General features: G+C 41.1%; 1 protein-coding gene across 11 annotated transcripts in view; it reads right to left on the bottom strand.

Moving 5' to 3' along the window:
* Positions 1–11499: 11499 nt before the first annotated feature.
* Positions 11500–19349, bottom strand: part of QKI (QKI, KH domain containing RNA binding) — a 331524-nt gene continuing 323674 nt past the window's right edge. For 8 of the 11 annotated variants that reach the window (XM_073337872.1, XM_073337874.1, XM_073337865.1 and 5 more), the window contains one exon: positions 11500–17983. Coding sequence is in view for 1 of the 11 variants with exons in the window: in XM_073337865.1 (XP_073193966.1) it covers positions 17967–17983 (17 nt within the window). In the remaining 10 variants the exon portion in view is untranslated. The remainder of the gene's footprint in view (positions 17984–19349) is intronic. The other 3 variants (XM_073337875.1, XM_073337868.1, XM_073337870.1) reach the window with 1 other exon arrangement.

Raw genomic sequence — 19349 nt, 5'->3', positions numbered from 1 at the left:
AAACCACTGAGCTTTGGGATAATCTGCTGTGGGACCTCCCCCCGCCTCAGTCTCTCCTGTTGAAGCCATTTCACTTTAGCTAAATACTTAAGAGTCAATGGCCCAGAAAGAGAGCAAGAGAACGACTCAGTCTCCTGACATTTAGGGTATCCCCCTGGGAGACCCAGGGTTCAGTTCCCCTGCTCCAATGACTTATCATTTAAACAGAGTGTAACAGCTTTAACAGGAGACAAAGAGGGAGCCCCACAACAGAAATCCCATAGCTCTGTGCTTAGGGGACTCATCTGGGAAGTGGGAGACCCCTGTACAAATCCTTTCTCTCCCTCAGACAGTGGGGGGCAATTGAAGCTGGGTCATCTAATCCCAATAAGTGCTCTAACCACAGGAACAAAAGTTATAAGGATCATGACCAGAGGGTCCTCTTCCTCCATTTGGATCAGTAGATGGTCTCTGAGCACACCTACCTGATCAGGCCCCACTTTAGATAGACATCTGCCTATCTATCTTCCCCTGGATTGTGAATCATACGGAGGCTTAGGTGGGAGATAAGTGTTTGGCCATCTACAGTGAGGCCAGGGCTGGCCTTAGGGGTGGGTGATCTGGGCAACCAGCCAGGGCACCATGGTGGTGGGGGCACTGTGGTCAAGAGGCAAAAGCCGGCTACAGACCTGGCCTCCCACTCCACCCCCAGCCCTGCCCTTCACCATGCTTCAGTTGGACAACACCAGAGGCCCCACAACACAGACGGGAAACCAAGCAGGACCACTATTGCCAAAGCAGAGCTGGGGGCATTCTGGGAAGGGGGAGGGCGCTTCCCCTAACCCAGACCGGCACCAGCTGCTGACCCTTCTGCAGCACAACCTCCAACTGCATGGCACACACAGGGATGATGCTTTTGTGCTCTCGCTAGAGCCCCTCCCACCAGAGGGGGATCATTAAAAGCCAGGCACTGCCAGCAAAGTGCTATCCTCCTCTTCCCTCCCGCCTCCTTCCCCCATCCAGCCACCTCTCCCTTCCATTCCCACCCCCTCCTCCTTTCTGCCCCTCCTTCCCACCCTTCCTCAACTCGCCTTCCTGCTCCTACCCCCAGGGTTCACAAAGGGCAGGGGTGGAGGGCTGTCACACGAGAACAAGGGACGCTGGCCAAGAGGGCATGGGAACCGAGGAAAGCTGCATGATGAGGTAGGATGAGGAGGTTCCTTCCACAGCAATGGGGGGAAGACAGCAGGGAAGGGGGGCATTCGGGGGGAAGCCCAGGGAGAAAGCGATGGCCAAGGGTAATGGTGTGGGGGGAAGGGGAAACAGTGAGGGCCATGGGCAGTGGAAGGGCAGGGGAGGCAGCGAGGGTCAGTGGCACCAAAATCCAATTTTGCCCAGGGTGCCATTTTCCCTAAGGCTAGCCATGAATGAGGCCCTAGTGTGCACGCCCAGAGGCAGGAACACAGGCATTGTGGGAACTTTTACCTTGAAAACATAGGTGTGAGTGCTTACAGAGGCCTACTAGGGTTAGGCGCGCGTTTTGTGGATCACAGAATGTAATACTGGGATTTAGGCACCTGACTCTGGGGCTTAGGTGCTTTAGTACCTTTGTGGATGTGGGCCTAAGTGACTTGCCCAAAGTCACACATTAAGCTTGTGGCAAAGCAGTGACTTGAATCCTGGTCTCTCAAGTCCTAGGCTGATGCCCTAACAGCAGAACCATCCTTGCCCTCTAGCCTAGCGGTTCTCAAACTTCATTGCACAGCGACCCCCTCTGACAATGAAAATTACTACGCTACCCCAGAATGGGGGACCGAAGCCTGAGCCCACCCAAGCACTGTTGGACTGGGTGGGAGGGCCAAAGCCAAAGGGCATCAGCCCCAGGCTGGGGTCTGTAATTTAAGTCCTGCCGTCCACAGCTTCAGCCCTGGGTGGTGGGGCTTGGGCTTTGGCCCTGGGCCCCAGCAAGTCTAACATCAGCCCTGCTGACCCCTTTAAAATGGGTTCTGACCCATAGTTTGAGAACCGCTGCTCTTGTTCTAAAATTCTAGTATAGATGAGGCAATGTATATTTCTAACGTGCTTGCTGGTCAAATTAAAAGCCCACTTATAAATCCTAGTCTTGACATTTAAATGTAGACAAAAATGTATGAACAGTTGAACTTGTGTGTTCTATTATTTGATGGATGTGTTTATATCTAATATAAAGTCATTGCTTGATGGTGATATTCTATTCAATTATCCACCAGCACTTAGTTTTTCTTTTGTTTGGTTAAGTTTATGGGAAAAGTTGTTTGGATGCCTTTGATTTCCTCACCCTTAGCAATTGGGATTCAAACTCCAGAGAGATCTGTGCCCCTCTGCATCTCCCACAACACAGTGTCCCATCCAGTGCTCTGCAGGGCCCTACCCCATCATGCTATATCTCCTATTGTTTCCCCCTGTCCTCTGTGTCCCCTGGATCAATTTTGTCAGTGTCCCATTCTCCAGAAGTTCAACTCTCTACAGAATGCTGCAATGAGGCACCAGGTCAGGATGCACATGCAGACCTCTGAGGTACATGCATGCTATAAAAAAGGTGATTTTTTTTACAACATTAAACAGGTGGTAAAATCCTAGGGTGGCCAACACAGTTTGTAGTTGTCTCACATTTTCATAGATTGAGGTGAACAGTTTACTCCAACTTGTGAATATGTGGGACAGCTACAAACTGCCTTGGCCACACTAGGATTTTACTAAATTTTAGCAAATATATAGTGAAAAAAAGTGGTTACTCACCTGTAACTGGAGGTTCTTTGAGATGTGCTGGCCCTATCTGTTTCCCGCATGTGGGTATGTAGGCACACCATGTGCCAGAGCCCAGAGATTTTAGTAAGTGGTGCCCATTGGTCTGCACACGCGCAGTTGTTTTCCTTGTACTCTGAACCGAGAGTATAAGGGGTGCCTCTTCAGTTCCTTCTCCTACCGCAAATCCAGTATGATCTGTGGCCGAGAGCATAGAGGACGGTTAGTGGAATACAGATCGGGACCACACATCTTGAAGAACCTCCAATTATAGGTAAATACCTTCCATTTATTCTTTGAGTGATAGTCCTTATGTGTATTCCACACATGGAAGATTCGCAAACAGTAAACAGGAGGTGGATGCAAGGACACAGACCTGCTGGCTGACTGTAATACTGCTGTTCCCACAGCTGTTTCTGTAGTAAAAGACTGGACCAAAGCTTAATGTCTTGTGAAGGTGTGTAAGGGGCTATAGGTCGCTGCTCTACATATCTCTAGTAAGGGTACATCTCACAAAGTTGCAGCAGAAGTTGCTTGCACTCTAGTAAAATAGGCCCTCGCCACCACTGAGGGGAGGGAATCTGAGCTAGTTGGTAACCGTGCAAAATACAGCCAGACATCCATTTAGAAAGCCTTGTGCAGATTTAGCTAGAGCCCTTGATCTCTCTGCTATGGTAACAAAAAGTCAAGGTGTCTTTATGATTACTTCTGTTCTTTGTAGGTAAAAGACCATTGCTCTTCAGATATCTAGAGCAGTGGTTTTCAATCTGGAGTCTGCAGACTAGGTCTAGGGTTTCCAAAGGGATCTGCAACTCCATTTGAAAATTTTTAGGGGTCCACAAATGAAAAAAAGTTGAAAACCACTGATTTAGAGAATGAAGACTTCTCTCTTCATCAGAGGCATGCAGTTTGGGGGAAAATATCAGTAAGTGGATGGCTTAACTTGTAAAACTCTGAAATTGTTTTAGGGATGAATTCTGAGTAGGGTCAAAGAGACTTTTTCTTTATGAAAGGTAGTATATATCACAGTTACTCAAATGCGGCCACCAGGGGTTTTCCCTGTGGCCACAACACTTTCTTGGGCGGTGATGGCAGGGGGTGGCAAAGCATCAGCCCCTCTTCCTTCCTCCCTGTTGCTCCTGGATGCGCCACTCTGCACATCTCCGGAGAAAGGTGGGACACAATGATGAAGGAGCAAGGTGAGTTCTCTACCTGGGAGGAGGGACAGGGGCTTAGTTGGGCTCAGACTTCAGCCCTGGGGTGGTTGTGCGGCGGGGACTTAGGGAGCCTGGCTGCAGACTAGGGCTCCAGCCTCTGGGCTTCAAACTCCAAACCCAGTCATGTGGCGGCAGGCTCCAATTGCAGGGTCTGGCCACGTGGTGCCGACCCCCAATCCTGCTAGCGGCAGCTGGCCCCAGGCGCTGACCCACATCTGTGTGCTCCAATGCCAGCCCTCATCAATGACCATGAGCTCTAGCAGCTGCCAGCCCTGGGCTCCAGTGGCTACTGCCTCTGGATGCCAAACCCTAGACGTGGCTGTGTGGCAGCAGGCACAGACCCCAAGTGCCAGCATCAAACCCTGGTGGCAGTCAAATCCCAGCTGCAGTCCAACCCCGGCCACTGACCCTGAGCACTGCTCCGGGATGTTGACCCTGGGTTCCAGCAGGTGCTGGCCATGGGCGCCGATCCCCAGCCCTGGTCATGCAGCAACGGGTGCCAATCGCAGACTCCGGCAGGTGCTGGCCCAGGATAATGACTTCTAGCCCCGTATGTGCAGCAGCAGGCATGGATCCCAAGTGCTGACCTCTGGCCCTGGTCGCACAAAAGCAGGTGCCAGCTCTGGGTACCAACCCCCAGCTGCATGGCAGTGGGTGCTCATCCTCGGCCCTGGCCACGCAACTGCAAGCACCAACTCAGCCCCAGGCGCCAACCCATACCTCCGATCACGCCGTAGCAGGGCCCTCCATACATCGCCCCTTGCCTCTGCTGCCTCCCATCCATCCATCCTCCCTGGCCCCCTGCTGCCTCACCCTCTACCCCTGCATCCAGGACTTATTTTGTCAAGGCTTGCTGTGAAAAGTGATATTAAACAAACATACAAATATCACTCTTCACAGCATTATTTTTATTAAGTCTGCAAAAAAACTCCTACATAAATAAATTACAACAATCTGGATGCGTAATAAATAATGCATATTTATTTGTTTTTCCTAAAGTTAAGTATTTTAGGAAAAATTGTCAGTGCGGCCACAAGCAAGAGTTGGTTGCTGCACTCTGAGGCCACCAAAAATGTGTTGTGACAACTCTGGTATATATGGTGGGTCTGCCATGAGTGCTTACAGCTCATTGACTCTTCTAGTTGATGTGTTAGCAACTAGGAAGGCAACTTTCATCGAGAGATGGGACTTAGAGCATGTGGATAAAGGTTCAAATGGAGGTATGGAGAGAGATGAAAGAATGAAGTTGAGATCCCACTGAAGAGTTGGGTTCACCAGTGATGGGAAGATGATAAGAAGCCTCTTCAGGAATTTAGTCATTGTGGGATGAGTAAAAATGGTGTGGTTATCGAGTACTGCTAAATGAACCCATAGGAAACTAATAGAGAGACCCAATATCTTACCAGTAAATAGATACTCTAGAACAGGGAACCCACTAGACTTTGGAGATAACTGGTGGTGGTGTGTCCAAGAGGAGAAACACTTCCACTTAGCTGAATAGTATCTCCTGGTAGAATCCTTTCTACTTTGTTGAAGATGGATTTAACCACTTTGTATGCAGTCCTGATCACCCCATCCCAAAAGAGATACATTAGAATTGGAAAAGATGCAGAGAAGGGTAACCAAAATTATGAGAAGGTATTGAACAGCTTCTGCGTGATGAGAGATTAAAAAGACTGGGACTTTTCATCTTGGAAAAGAGACAACTAAGAAATGATGTGTTAGGATGTCTGTAAAATCTTGAACCAGCCTTTGAATTCTTAGCCTCATCTCCAGATCTTGTATTCAGAGAGGCACTGCCTGATGATTTCCCTGTACATTGACCTCAATATCCCTAGCCCAGATTTGATTGAGGTCTCATGGTCTTCTCCATCAGATGTTTTCTAAGCTTTAGCTCTTGACCTTGATGTGTTCTGGGAGGGAATGATGCACTTTGCTGAGATGTGAGCCTCACCTAAGCAGGGAAGACAGCTTTGGGGGTTGCTGCTCACTGAAAAGGAGCAGGTGCAGTAAACACAATTCTTGAATCCCAGGAATCTAGGCATAACCCGAGTTTGCCAGGGAAAGTTTCTCTGGGGCAGGGATAAACAACTAACTACCTACACTAGTAATTAAAATTAAAAGAGTAAACCACTAAAACTAATTACAGTTGATGGAAGATGCTGTGGACACAAGATTCTGACTCTGGCCATGTGGCGATAAGAAGGAACCAGAGAGGCACCACTCGGCACTGTCCCTTACGTCCTTAGTTCAGAGCATGAGGAGAACAACTGTGCATGTGCAGACTGACAAACTTACTAAAAATCTCTGGACTCAGGCATATGGTGTGCAAGCTTACAAGAAGTGGAAGTTTGGACAAATGACTAGGGCGGAATATAAAAATAATTGCTCAGGCATAGAGGAGCAAAATCAAGAAGGCCAAATCACACTTGGAGTTGCAGCTAGCAAGGGATGTTAAGAGTAACAAGAAGGGGTTCTTCAGGTATGTTAGCAACAAGAAGGTGGTCAAGCAAAGTGTGTGGGCCCCTTACTGAATGAGGGAGGCAACCTAGTGGCAGAGGATATGGAAAAAGCTAATGTACTTAATGTTTTTTTTGCCTCTGTCTTCACGAACAAGGTCAGCTCCCAGACTACTGCACTGGGCAGCACAGCATGGGGAGGAGGTGATCAGTTCTTTGTGTAGAAAGAAGTGGTTCAGGACTATTTAGAAAAGCTGGATGAGCACAAGTCCATGGGGCTGGATGCGTTGCATCCAAGAGTGCTAAAGGAGTTGGCGGATGTGATTGCAGAGCCATTGGCCATTATCTTTGGAAAACTTGTGGCGACTGGGGGAGGTCCTGGATGACTGGAAAAAGGCTAATGTAGTGCCCACCTTTAAAAAAGGGAAGGATGACGATCTGGCGAACTACAGGCCAGTCAGTCTCACTTCAGTCCCTGGAAAATCAAGGCATCAATTCTGAAGCACTTAGAGGAAAGTGATCAGGAACAGTCAGCATGGATTCACCAAGGGCAAGTCATGCCTGACTAACCCAATTGCCTTCTATGATGAGATAACTGGCTCTGTGGATGAGGGGAAAGCAGTGGACGTGTTATTCCTTGACTTTAGCAAAGCTTTTGACATGGTCTCCCATGGTATTCTTGCAAGCAAGTTAAAGTAGTATGGGCTGGATGAATGGACTATAAGGTGGATAGAAAGCTGGCTAGGTTGTCGGGCTCACTGGGTAGTGATCAATGGTTCCATGTCTAGTTGGCAGCCAGTATCAAGCGGAGTGCCCCAAGGGTCGGTCTAGGGCCGGTTTTGTTCATTATCTTCATTAACAATCTGGAGGATGGTGTGGATTGCACCCTCAGCAAGTTTGCAGAGGACACTAAACTGGGAGGAGAGGTAGATATGCTGGAGGGTAGGAATAGGATACAGAGGGCCCTAGACAAATTAGAGGATTGGGCCAAAAGAAATCTGATGAGGGTCAACAAGGACAAAGTGCAGAGCCCTGCACTTGGAATGGAAGAATCCCATGCACCGCTACAGACTAGGGACCAAATGGCTAGGCAGCAGTTCTGCAGAAAATGACCTAGGGGTTACAGTGGATGAGAAGCTGGATATGAGTCAACAGTGTGCCCTTGTTGCCAAGAAGGCCAATGGCATTTTGGGATGTATATGTAGGGGCACTGACAGCAGATTGAGGGACGTGATCGTTCCCCTCTATTCGACATTGGTGAGGCCTCATCTGGAGTACTGTGTCCAGTTTTGGGCCCCACACTACAAGGAGGATGTGGAAAAGTTGGAGAGAGTCCCGTGAAGGGCAACAAAAAGGATTAGGGGACTGGAGCACATGATTTATGACAAGAGGCTGAGGGAACTGGGATTATTTCCGAGGGGGGCTAGATTAGATCAGGGGTTCTCACCTGTGTCATGAACAGCTCAAATTGGGAGGTGGGGCCTGACCACATTTGCTTTCTTTATGGCTGATGGGATGGAGTCACAAACTTTTTCTGTTTCAACATAGGGTCAGGTTGAACGCCGCTGGATAAAATTATGTAAAAGATTTTTCTTCTCCTGTTTCTGTAATGTTGCGCGTATTCTTCAAATACATAGAAGACTTCAATCTCCAAGGCTGTCAACACAGCAACTATTTTACAGATACAATTATTTTAAATTAAGAAAAGCACAAAATGCTCAAGGCCTAAAAACACCAGGATTTTAGGGGATGTTGGGAAGCTGGTGATGTAGGACTCTTAACAATAAAAACATTGGGACCTGTTGTTGGCACACAGCACAAGCAACTATCAGATAAAAACTGATAGCCTGAATCTATACACTTTATGAGGACTTGAAAATGTGGACTTGAAAGTTAGAGGTAGTTTTCAAAGTTTTGTGAAAGACTAGGAAATGGAAGAGAAACCAGCACTGAAAAAGAAGGGATCTGGTGGAAGGATTTAGTGGAATTTTACTATTTTCAAAATAAATTTGATCTTCTAAAAAGACTGTCTTCCAACAGAGCTTGCTAAATCTGCTTCTCTAACCTGAATTTTCTAACATGTACATTGCATATGTTGGTCAAGAACATTTTGTATTCACATTTCTTATTCACATGCATCAAACCATGTTATTGTAAAGAATCTAAACTACACCGGTGCAACAGATCATACCAAATGGTAGGATTAAAGAATTTAAACTGTAACCTTTTTGGGCCAGGTACTGAATCATCTTACGTGTTTGTAATGCACCTAGTACGATGACACCTGCTGATTAAAAGTGATTCCAAGATCCTGATTGGAGCATAGGGGTCCAACTGTAATATAAATATTTAATAATGGTCTTGCCACTCATCCTGCATTTTTAATATTCCCCCAACTATCCTCTCCTGTGTTAACAAAATACCTTTTATGATACAACACACATTTACAGACACAAGCCATCTAGACTTTCATTTTCATACCATAGGTTCAACAGTCTGTTCACCACAATGCATAACACTGATAATCAGTTCTCCATGGATTTGTCTTGGTAACAGGAACTGGAGTCATGTATGTGCAAACATGGAGGATAGCAGCTGTTTTGGAAGGGTGCTCCTGTCCCATTAGAGGTTTGGGAACCAACAAATCATATTCCTAAATGGCCTCTCTTGCGAAATCCATTGCTGTTAAGAATAGAAGAACGGCCATACCTGGTCACACCAATGGTTCATCCAGCCCTGTACCCTCTCTCCGACAGTAGCTGGTGCAAAATACTTCAGAAGAAATAACCAGAACAGGGCAATTAGAGTGATTCATCCCATTATCCAGCTTCTAGGAGTCTAGAGGTTTCAGGACACACAGAGTCAGGATTTGCATTCCTGACCATCTTGGCCATTAGCAGTTGATGGACCTATCCTCCATGAACTTATCAAGTTTTTTCAAGTCAGTTGTACTGTTGGCCTTCACAACAACCCCTGGCAATGAGTTCCACAGATTGACTGTGTGTTGTGTGAAGAAATACTTCCTTACGTTTGTTTTAAACCTGCTGCTTGTTAATTTCATTGGGTGACCCTTGGTTCTTGTGTTAGGTGTTCGTTCAGCTTTCTATCTGCATTTTTTTTTAAAAAAAGGGGCCTTAACTTACTGATAAAGAAAAGCAAATAAAAAGAACACAAACTATATTTTTTTAAAAATACCATGATTTTTAATGAAACTGCATGATGGGCGGTGGGGGGACGGGGGACACGCACTCATGAGTTTTAGGCTGCTGTGGTTGGTCATACTGAGGAGTCATCTTAATAGAGAACAGCAGCACAGATACTTTGACTATTTGAGCTCATGGTGCAGATGTAGAGAAGGCAATGGACAACGGTTCTTTGTGCTTCATTCTGGTAGCCCAGAGCAGCAAAAAGTGAAGGGTGAGCAGTGATGATTACTGAGCAGGGGGAGCATTATGCTTCACTTTATTTTCATACAGAAAATGATCAAGTATTATTTTTGCCCACAATATAGTTACAATAGCTTTACTCTTTTAGTAAAGTACTCGGGAGTACTCTAGAAAATGAATGTTTAGGACCCTGCATAGGTACTGAAACACTAATGAAGGAGACAGAGGTTTAATGGTACAGGACTGTTCCTAGTGCAGTACAATAAAATGTATTGGTTGTAACTTTCCACTCATCAGCTTCCATGTCTAATTTTATTGGACAGCCTAAAACAACAGAATGCTGGTATTTTAAGTATTTTTTTTACCGCATCCATAGCACAAACATGACCCTCTACCCCCCCCCCCCGATGGATTTTGTTAATGGACTCCTTCTGTGCAGGAGCTAAAGACGACAGCCACAAAGCTGCCTCACAGGCTTAGGGTAGGGGGCAAGGCTGCAGCATTGCAGGGATTCCAGATAGCATGGGGAGATTGCAATAATTAAGATATGACCCCAGGTCTGTCTTAGTTATGGCAGGCTTTTCCAGATCATGGAACAGCCTGGGATCCACAGGTCACAGAGGGGGCACCTTTGTCCTCCCCATGTCTTGTCTTGGCTGTGAGTTCATGCTGCTCCTCTTGGGGGAGACAGCACAGAATTTCACCCATTGTGACCTGGTCTACCCTAGAAAGTTAATTACATCCTTCAGGAGTGTGAAATATCTACACCCGAATGGACTAGTTGAGCTGCCCTAATCCTCACACTGTAGACACAACTAGGTCAATAGAAGAATTCTTCTCTCGACCTAGCTACCACCTCTCTTGGAGGTGGATTACCTGCACAGATGCGAGAACCCCTCCCTGTTGGCATAGGTAGTGTCTACATTGAAGCATGACAGATGCGCAGCAGCGTGGTGCAGCTGTGCTGCTGTAGCATTTTAAGTGTAGACAAATCCTGTGTGTTGTGCTGAACCAGCTTTTCCTTTACACAATTGTACATATTTTACACAGTACTCAAATGACTTCATACGAAATCCAGAGATAATTGCATAAATGTATTCAGTGAAAAATATTAAGATAGAGACCATTTTTTGGTGAGAAATCCACTTTGCGGATGCCAGAGTGATAAACCATTCCTTTACGTGTATGTGGCCATTGTAAAGAGCTAGAACTTTATAGTGGCTTGAGTTGAAACAATAGTGGTCTGTATCCTTTTATGTTGACTAACAGTCTGGTAATTATAATATTCAAGCAACTATAATGTTTTCAGAATTTGGTAGAATCCAAGTTGCTCAATTTTAGTGTGCTTGCAAATCCAAATGCAGATGTATACTGTATGCGTGAATTTGTACTCATTAACTTTTTCTCGTCTCTAATTGTAACCAAAGCAATACAACAGCAATTCTTCAGTAAAAGGTGATATCCAGGTAGTCGGATCATAACAAAATTTTAAATCACTTCAAAAAGCAACCTCTCTCATAACATTGCTAACAGCATTAATGAACAGTGAAGTGTGAAAAATGTAGATTCTTTATTCTGCTGTTTAGATACAGAATAAAATGTGACTTTTCAGAAAATAAAACTATAGTTGCAGCATCGGTAGCTTCCAATTGGCTTTTGAGGATAAAGTACATGCACTTTTTCCAGTTATTTTATTGCACATCATCATGTACAGTCATACTTGGTGTTTTTATTTACATGTGTTTTGGCAATGTCTATTTTCCCCCTCAAAATACATTATTTTGTACAAACAAAACCGTAAATGTTTCACACAAACTGCCACAATACAAGTCAGAAAGGATATATATTCTATTCACTCTTCTCTAATAGTTTTTTAGATGCAACTTAATTTTCGCCCTGGGAGTCAAATTTCTCCCAATGCAGTCTGTTGTCAACCATGGACACCCAAACTGCTGGCACCAAGAAGCTAATACAGCAAGTAACCATCTGCTGCACATGAGACCCACCTCCAATGTGGAACTATACCACCTGCAATCAGTGAGCAGGCACACAGGAAGGAGACCAATGTGCTTTTGTTAACCAGTTTGATTCAACATTGATTACCACGTCAGTGTAATGGTTCATATGCTTAATTGAAAAACAGTATACCATTAATATATTATTTCACAAAACATATCTCTATATCAAAGATTATTACAAATAAACTAGGCATTCCAAATAAAATTACACACTTGCACCTCAGGAATGTTTGTAAAAAGCGTGACAAGGACTTCGTTGTGTAATGTGCCATTTAGAGTGCCCGTTAATTATCCAGATACATAAGAAAGTTTCATACAGCTGTATTTTTCTGCATTCTTTTTTATTCGATAGCAACATACCTTAGTGTGCATTTCCTACAGCATTTTGCAGTGCAGAAAACTTTCCAGTGGTCCCCATAGATTAAAGGGTGTGATTTGGAAATGAAGCAATTTTAGCTTGTTATATTATGTATAAGTGGATTTTTACACATTAACTTGTTAAAAGATCTGTTCAAATAGTATATTAGTAAATAGTGATTAGTAATCTAAAACTGGTTAAATATCTGCACAAAAGATACTTTAAGTGTGGGGACTCTCTATGAAACATATTTTGGTCTGATGCACAGTAAGATTATTCTCCAAGAGGCCGATTTTCTGAAGTGTTGTTTTTTAAAAGTATATTGCTTCATCCAGTATTTATTTAAAAGGGGTTTCTTGTACTTCTGTTTACATTTGCATAAAAATGTAAATTAAATGTAAATACAAATATACTTATTTAGATTGACTCCATTTTGCTGGAAGGAACTGGTGCTGTAGCTTTGCTTGAATACATGCCTTTTTTAAAATCTGAAAGACATTTTGCTCCTCCAGAATTAAACACACAAAAAACTTTAACAGTACAGCAACACTGAAGTTATCAAGCTCCAGGGCCAGAAATTCATCTTAAATTGCTGCCTTTTTATAGTTGACAATATTTTTAGTTAAGCACTTAGCTATGTACATCGAGACCGGCACTTATGTTCAATAGTCACATTAATTTGTGTAAAAAGAGTTATTTTGCTTTTAAGGCTTAGTGTTTTCCTTCAGTTTAAAAAACCAAACCCAAAACCCCAGTTCTCTTCTGGGCAAATGTTCATTACTATGTATAATTGAGAATGAGATGAAAATGCCCACGGTGGGCAAACTATGACAGTAGTTCATAGATAATAAAAGATCATGAAGATGTATCACAAACATCCAACTAGTTGCCCCTGGAACAAAGATATTTTGCTATCATAAAATTGTAACCAGTCTAGTCGCACCCAGGAAGTTTGAATAAAATTTGTAGACTTCTCGAAGTTTAAACACTTGTCCTGTCTCAAACATTTTGAGCATTTTCAATATAACTCTAAATTCACAGATATGATGTCACATTATTTGAATCATAAGTTTTTGATTTTATCCACTATGAGTCCGTCCCCCTCCCGTCTCATTGAATTTTTGGATAGCAATGCATTCATAGAATAAGCAGTCAATGGCCCCCAAAAGTACTTTTTTTTGTACACGTGTAACTTGTTCTAGATGTATCAATTTTCTCTATTTGCATCTGTACAGTTCTGTAAGTTAAACTAGATGTTTAAATGGGTATTAAAAAAAATCTAGTTGTATATCAACATGCCCAGCAAATTAATGCACACACTACTGATTAAGTAGTGCTACGTCCAATTTTTCTACATAAAATTAAAACCAACTTCTTAAAAAATTGTGAGAACTTTTCACTTTTTAAAATAAAAACTTTATTACAAGGATTCTGAGAGATGTAAATTAAAACTTATAACGAATGGAACCCCCCCCCCCTCAGTTTTGAACAGATGCTGATTCCTCATCTGAATTTTTATTCCCAGGCAAGTAGATTGTTAGTTCACAGAAATGTAAACTCTCTATATCAGAGAAATAAGTGATGTGCATCAAGGGTCTCCCAAGGCAACAGCTGGCAATTATTGTATATTTAAGATCACAAATCTGGGAGACCTAACCAGCTACAAACAAGACTTTAAATAGTAGAAAATTTTAATATGAAGTTTCCTCTGTAAAAGTCATTTGTATAAAAGCTCAGAAACAACACTTATTTACTACTGTGTTTTCACCATTTAATTCTCTGCATTCGTGTTGCTACGATCATCCACAGGGATCGAGATCACAGGTAAAGAGCTCTGGTATTTGAAATGGCTATTTCTCAGTAATCTAGTACAACAGGTTTAGTATTTTGTACTTTCTGTAGTCATTAGGAAATGATCCAGCTTGATCTTTGGCTTTTCAGAAGTTGTACTCCCCTGAGCGAGGTGATAATGACAGACTACAGAAGTACAAAAAAAGTTACATAAAGAGTATGTCAAATAGGAAATAAAGCAATCTGAAAGAAAACCTTTGTGACGCCGGAGGAAAAAAATCGGTTCCTTGCTTCATATACACAATCAATATAGTCCAGTAGTAATGTGTGCTTATACAAAATAGAAGAGAGTCACAAGATGTGTGACACCGAATCAGGTGCTTTAAGTAACGAATGGCAAATTTCAATGAGATTTACTGTGACGTCAAAATGGTTCAACGAAGAATCAAACTGGTTTCTCTGGGTATACCATCACATGATTTACCAATATACTGGCATCTTTGCTCTTTTGCTGTGAGCTGACAGTGATTATTTTAGAGAAAGAAAAAGTAACGTGTGGAATTAGTAATGCAGATGCTAAAAGGCAAGTGGCAAGACTACAAGAAGAATGCTTCAAATAATACTACTTTGTTCCCATCTCTATTCTACCTACCCCCAAGGTAAAGGCCAGAATGACCAAAAGCCAATTTAATAGTAGTGTGCAGAATGTCAGCCGACAAACAACATAAATACAAGTCATGTGTTATCTGTGGTCACGTTTTTCAGGGTTAGTCCAGTAACTCAAGACTTTACATTCTTCTGTCTTTGTTTGTTTTATTTTAATTAAACACGTAATGGTTAATAAACAGACATAGTCCAGAGTTAGTAGGTTGATATTATAACATTTATTAAAATAATGCTATGGGTTAATAGAAACAGCAAAGAACCAAAGAATTAAAATGCAAGCTATGTAAAAACCCAACTAAAACCCAAATATGTCTTATGTATTCATCCAGTAGCTAACTAAAAGCCCAAGAAAGACAACACTCCCAATATAATAAAGTACTGCAAAACAATTGGCAATTTTCAGTTATCAAAATTGTGGGTTTTGCATTTTTGTATCCTTTTTTTCTCAATCAGGAAAAAAATTGAATGTTTTATATAACATACATATAAAACAAGATAGAAAAATACATTATAAACTTGTAACAATGGCTGTAAATACATTATCTTACATGTTTCTCATAGGCAATAGGTTGGTTATGATACATACACAGCATGAAAATACTAAGATAATAAAGAATAGACAAATACATGTCATCTGTACTGTTACATACAAGCGACACTCCCATCTACCCACTCTAAAAAAATTACATAATACTGTCAGAAAGAAGTCTTAAAACTACATATTTTAATAAAGAAAAATTCAATAAAGAATTATAATACTGAGAACCAAGGCATTCAGAGATTTCAAAAGTCATGCTTTTTTTTTTTAAGTTGATCCAAAATTTTGTCAACTATGTTTTCAAAAGTTTGTTCATTCAGAGCAAACATTACTATTACATGTCACACTTCTATTTCATACACTTAACTTTCCCCCATTTGATAAACATCTAAAATGTCCAGGTTTATCATAGTTGAGATGAAATCTGGATCAAATACTGGTATTGTTTTAGCAAATCTCTTTTCAAATGTTTGAGTGTCGCAGGTTTATTCAACCAAACAAACAAATCAAAATGGCACAGCATATATACTGTAAATTAAGTCAAAACAACTGTATGTGTAACAGGAAGACAAAGCTGGTGGCACGATAAACAAAAGCTAGCTGAATACAAAAGGATGAATGTCTATTGCATAGTAAATAAACTGATAATTGTTTCCAGGTGAGACAAGATGTTAGATGAGGTCACCATACAGGTGCTTAAACCATAAGCCCTCTTTCTTAGCTTACTATTGACCTTTGATTTGGAAGCTATGAAGGTTTGCAGGAGGAGAATAAGTTGACAAGAGGGAAAATAAATTATCACCTGATATTTGCCAAGTCTAATACTGAGCCATTAGCAAACTGATACTTGCTCAATATTTTCAGAATTCAACACTTTCAAAAAAGCTTCTCAGCTGTTATGCTGGTCTAGCTAGATTAATTTCATGTGGCGCTTGAAGATAATACTGAACTATAGATGAATTTTTAAAAAAATAGTTAATGAGTCTTTCCTGCTCTTCTTTTGAATAAAAAGCAACAAACAATCAATATTAATCAAGCAGGGGCTGATGAGAAATGAATATCTTATATACTATTTGACACCGTGGGAGCTGCTTACAAAATACTGTGACATGCTTAGGTCAGACTTAAAAAAAGTTAAACATGTTCAACTTCATTATCCATCAAACTTTTTTCTGTGGACAAGTATAAGGTCTGATATACTTGTCAATATTTGAAATCAAGACAACTCCACGCCATCCCCTGAACAAAAAGGAGCACTTGCTGCCTTATAAACATTTGTCAGCTAATGCTCTGATTTAGAATGAGTCAGAACCCTTTGGTTGAGCAAGTACATGAAACAAAATGTGTGTTAACTATGGTTTGAGATGGTGAAAATGTTGCAAAACTAATGGGGGCCAGCATTTGATAGAAAAATCATCCAACATTTCACATTATAAGATTTGGCAAAGTTGCATCATGCTAATATGGCAAAAATCAGGTATTTCAAACGGTCAACTCATTTGTCTTCCTTTCCCAGCTTCTTTTCACATACTGGGCGACTAAGTGGCATGCATTAACTTGTTGTCTGAGGGAGGAGCTGATTATACGAGACATTTGACTAAATGACCATGAAGAAAATAAGGCACTTTCTTTTCTTTAGACTTATTCCAATACTTAAAAAATAAAAAAGAAAGACAAAAAGGCTCTTTTGGTCTTTTGTTTCTTGACAACCACCAGAAAAAATCATTTAATGAAATAAAGGGTTGTTTCTTTGTTCTTTTTTTCTTTTTTAATAACACTTGAAAGTATAAAATGCTACATTTCCAAAAATATATTTTTTCTGCACCAGCACCCTTGTATAGTAAAAGTATCTACTTTTTTGTTCATTTTGTTTCAATGGACTACACTTTATCTACAATTTCATTACATGTATACAGCAAATAGGCAAGCATGGCTTTTACATCCTTAATGAAATTTTTCTATACAGGGAGGTTTAAAAAAAATATTTGAACAGTTTGCCCAGTAACGTGACACATAATGCATGTACCTTGTTCTCATGTAATCTTTTAAGAAAGTTTAAATACGGTTAAAGTAATCTTAACTCAGATTTTGCTGTCATAGTGTTGCTGTTTTGTTCTTTGTATTAACATAGTTCTGAAAATTCATTGAAATCTATCTTTCATGGCACACGTTCTTTCAAAACATCCAATTTGGCAGGCAATAGAAAAAGGCTGCAACTTTTGCCCTTTGAGGGCACTGGTAGTGAGTGACTAAACAGCAAGTCAAATTTTGAATACTTTTTGGACTCCCTTCACCAATGACATCCCTGACCAAAGGTTCATGCATGATGCATCATCACACAGTACATTCAAAGAGAGCTTTGACTTCATTATAGAAGAAAAAGATTCCTAGAAGTCGCTCACAGTAACTGCCTCTGTCATCGGGTAGTTAAGGGACATCTGTCTCCATCACTTAAGTGAGGCCTTCTTACCGTTCGTTTAGGGTGGGACACTAAAGGATGATCAGTGCTGAGGGATGAATTGGACCTTATTGCTTTACTACTATTCAGTGCAGGTTCTAGAACCACTTTCACCCAAACAGGAAAAAAAAGCTGAGTTGGAGGACAACAATTTCTTTGTCTTTTTTGTTAGATGGTAAGACGAACGGACAAGTGCCTCAGCTCGCTGCACTGAAGACAGGCAAGCAAAGGCGATTACCAGTTAACTGATCAGCAGGCAGGCATGGTCAGGTCATCATTGGGTGAAGAGTTCAGAGGTCAGAAGGTCATAGGTTAGTTGCCGGTGGCGGCTGGGTGGTTAGAAACAAAACAAAAACAAAAAATCAAAATAAAAAAAACAAAAAAGAGAAAGAAAAGATAGAGAAGAGATTAGTTTCAGCTAGTGACGGCTTAATGACAACATGAAAACTAATCACAACTAATAAAAAAACAAGCATGTTTAATTCTGACGCACTGATTGACACCATCTACAGAATGCAATAAAATCATGACAGCCTTGTATCATGATTTGAACATGTGAAGGAGAAGCCCACTCCCACAAAACTGGTTAACAGGAAAAAATAGAAATAAAATACAACTAACAACTAATGGTTAGTAGCAGTCGATGAAGGAAACTGGAAAACAAAAACAATGAACAGTTTTTTGAACTTGGTAAAAGAATTTTGAAACAACAGTCAGCGCAAAGAATCAGTATCTGACTGCTATTAAGCATTAGTATTTCCCCAGGTGCAAGCATTAAAGCAACTATTAATGATGGATGTGATTATTAATAACTGTTTGTTAAAAGAAATGAATCTAAGGAATCTGAATTTTCATAAACAATTTGGGTTAACATAAACTATGGGCCAAACAAGGTTTCTTTTGTTCAATAAAATTTTTATTGCTTTTCAATTATTCTATTTACAAACAACACGGAATTTCTTGGCCTCATGATACAAAGCAATACTAAACTGTAGTCTAGCAGTGTAGGCATCATCATGGAAACCAGGTAAAGGCTAAGCCTATTACTTTAGCCAGCATTTTCCTGTTGAAAATACTATTTTACACATAGGACGCTTTTAAAATGCACTTGCATGTAAACACTGTAAAAGTCTTGCCATTTTAAATTCTATACTTCAAAAGCTCTAAGTACATCAAAAAATAGAGAAAGTATCTAATTGATACTAATAAGGCATTTTAAAACTACAGACAGCTTTCTTTATTCATTTTCAAAGCTAATACTCTGCAAATACAATAAAATCTGACATTTCATATACATTCCTGCTTTATATTTTTATATTTTAAAAGAAGCCACCTGTAAATACTATTTTCTTTTGCAAAAAACAAACAAAAAAAACACAAACAAAAACAAAAAATTACAGTAAAACATAAAAAAGTTCTCAAGTGGAAAGTTATCATTCCCAATGTTCTTGAGCTGTTCCTTCTTTAATCATTCTCTCTCACATTCTCCTTCACCAAACTTGGTCCACTTAACAGTAGTACAATTTTTAAGACTTGTTCAACAGCTTAATCATATCTAATAAATTCTGAGGTTTGATAGAGTTTTTGTACTGTTGCCATTCTGACTAAGGCAGAGGAGATGAAAGTGAGAAAGGTATTCAGTGCAAAGTCAGATTTGTGCCATTTCATAAAATGAAATCCAGTAGGTGTAATGTT

Source organism: Lepidochelys kempii, chromosome 3 (assembly GCF_965140265.1).
Source record: "Lepidochelys kempii isolate rLepKem1 chromosome 3, rLepKem1.hap2, whole genome shotgun sequence".
NCBI lineage: Eukaryota > Metazoa > Chordata > Testudines > Cheloniidae > Lepidochelys > Lepidochelys kempii.
Note: the sequence above shows the minus strand (reverse complement) of the source record. Positions and strands in the feature narration are given on the sequence as shown.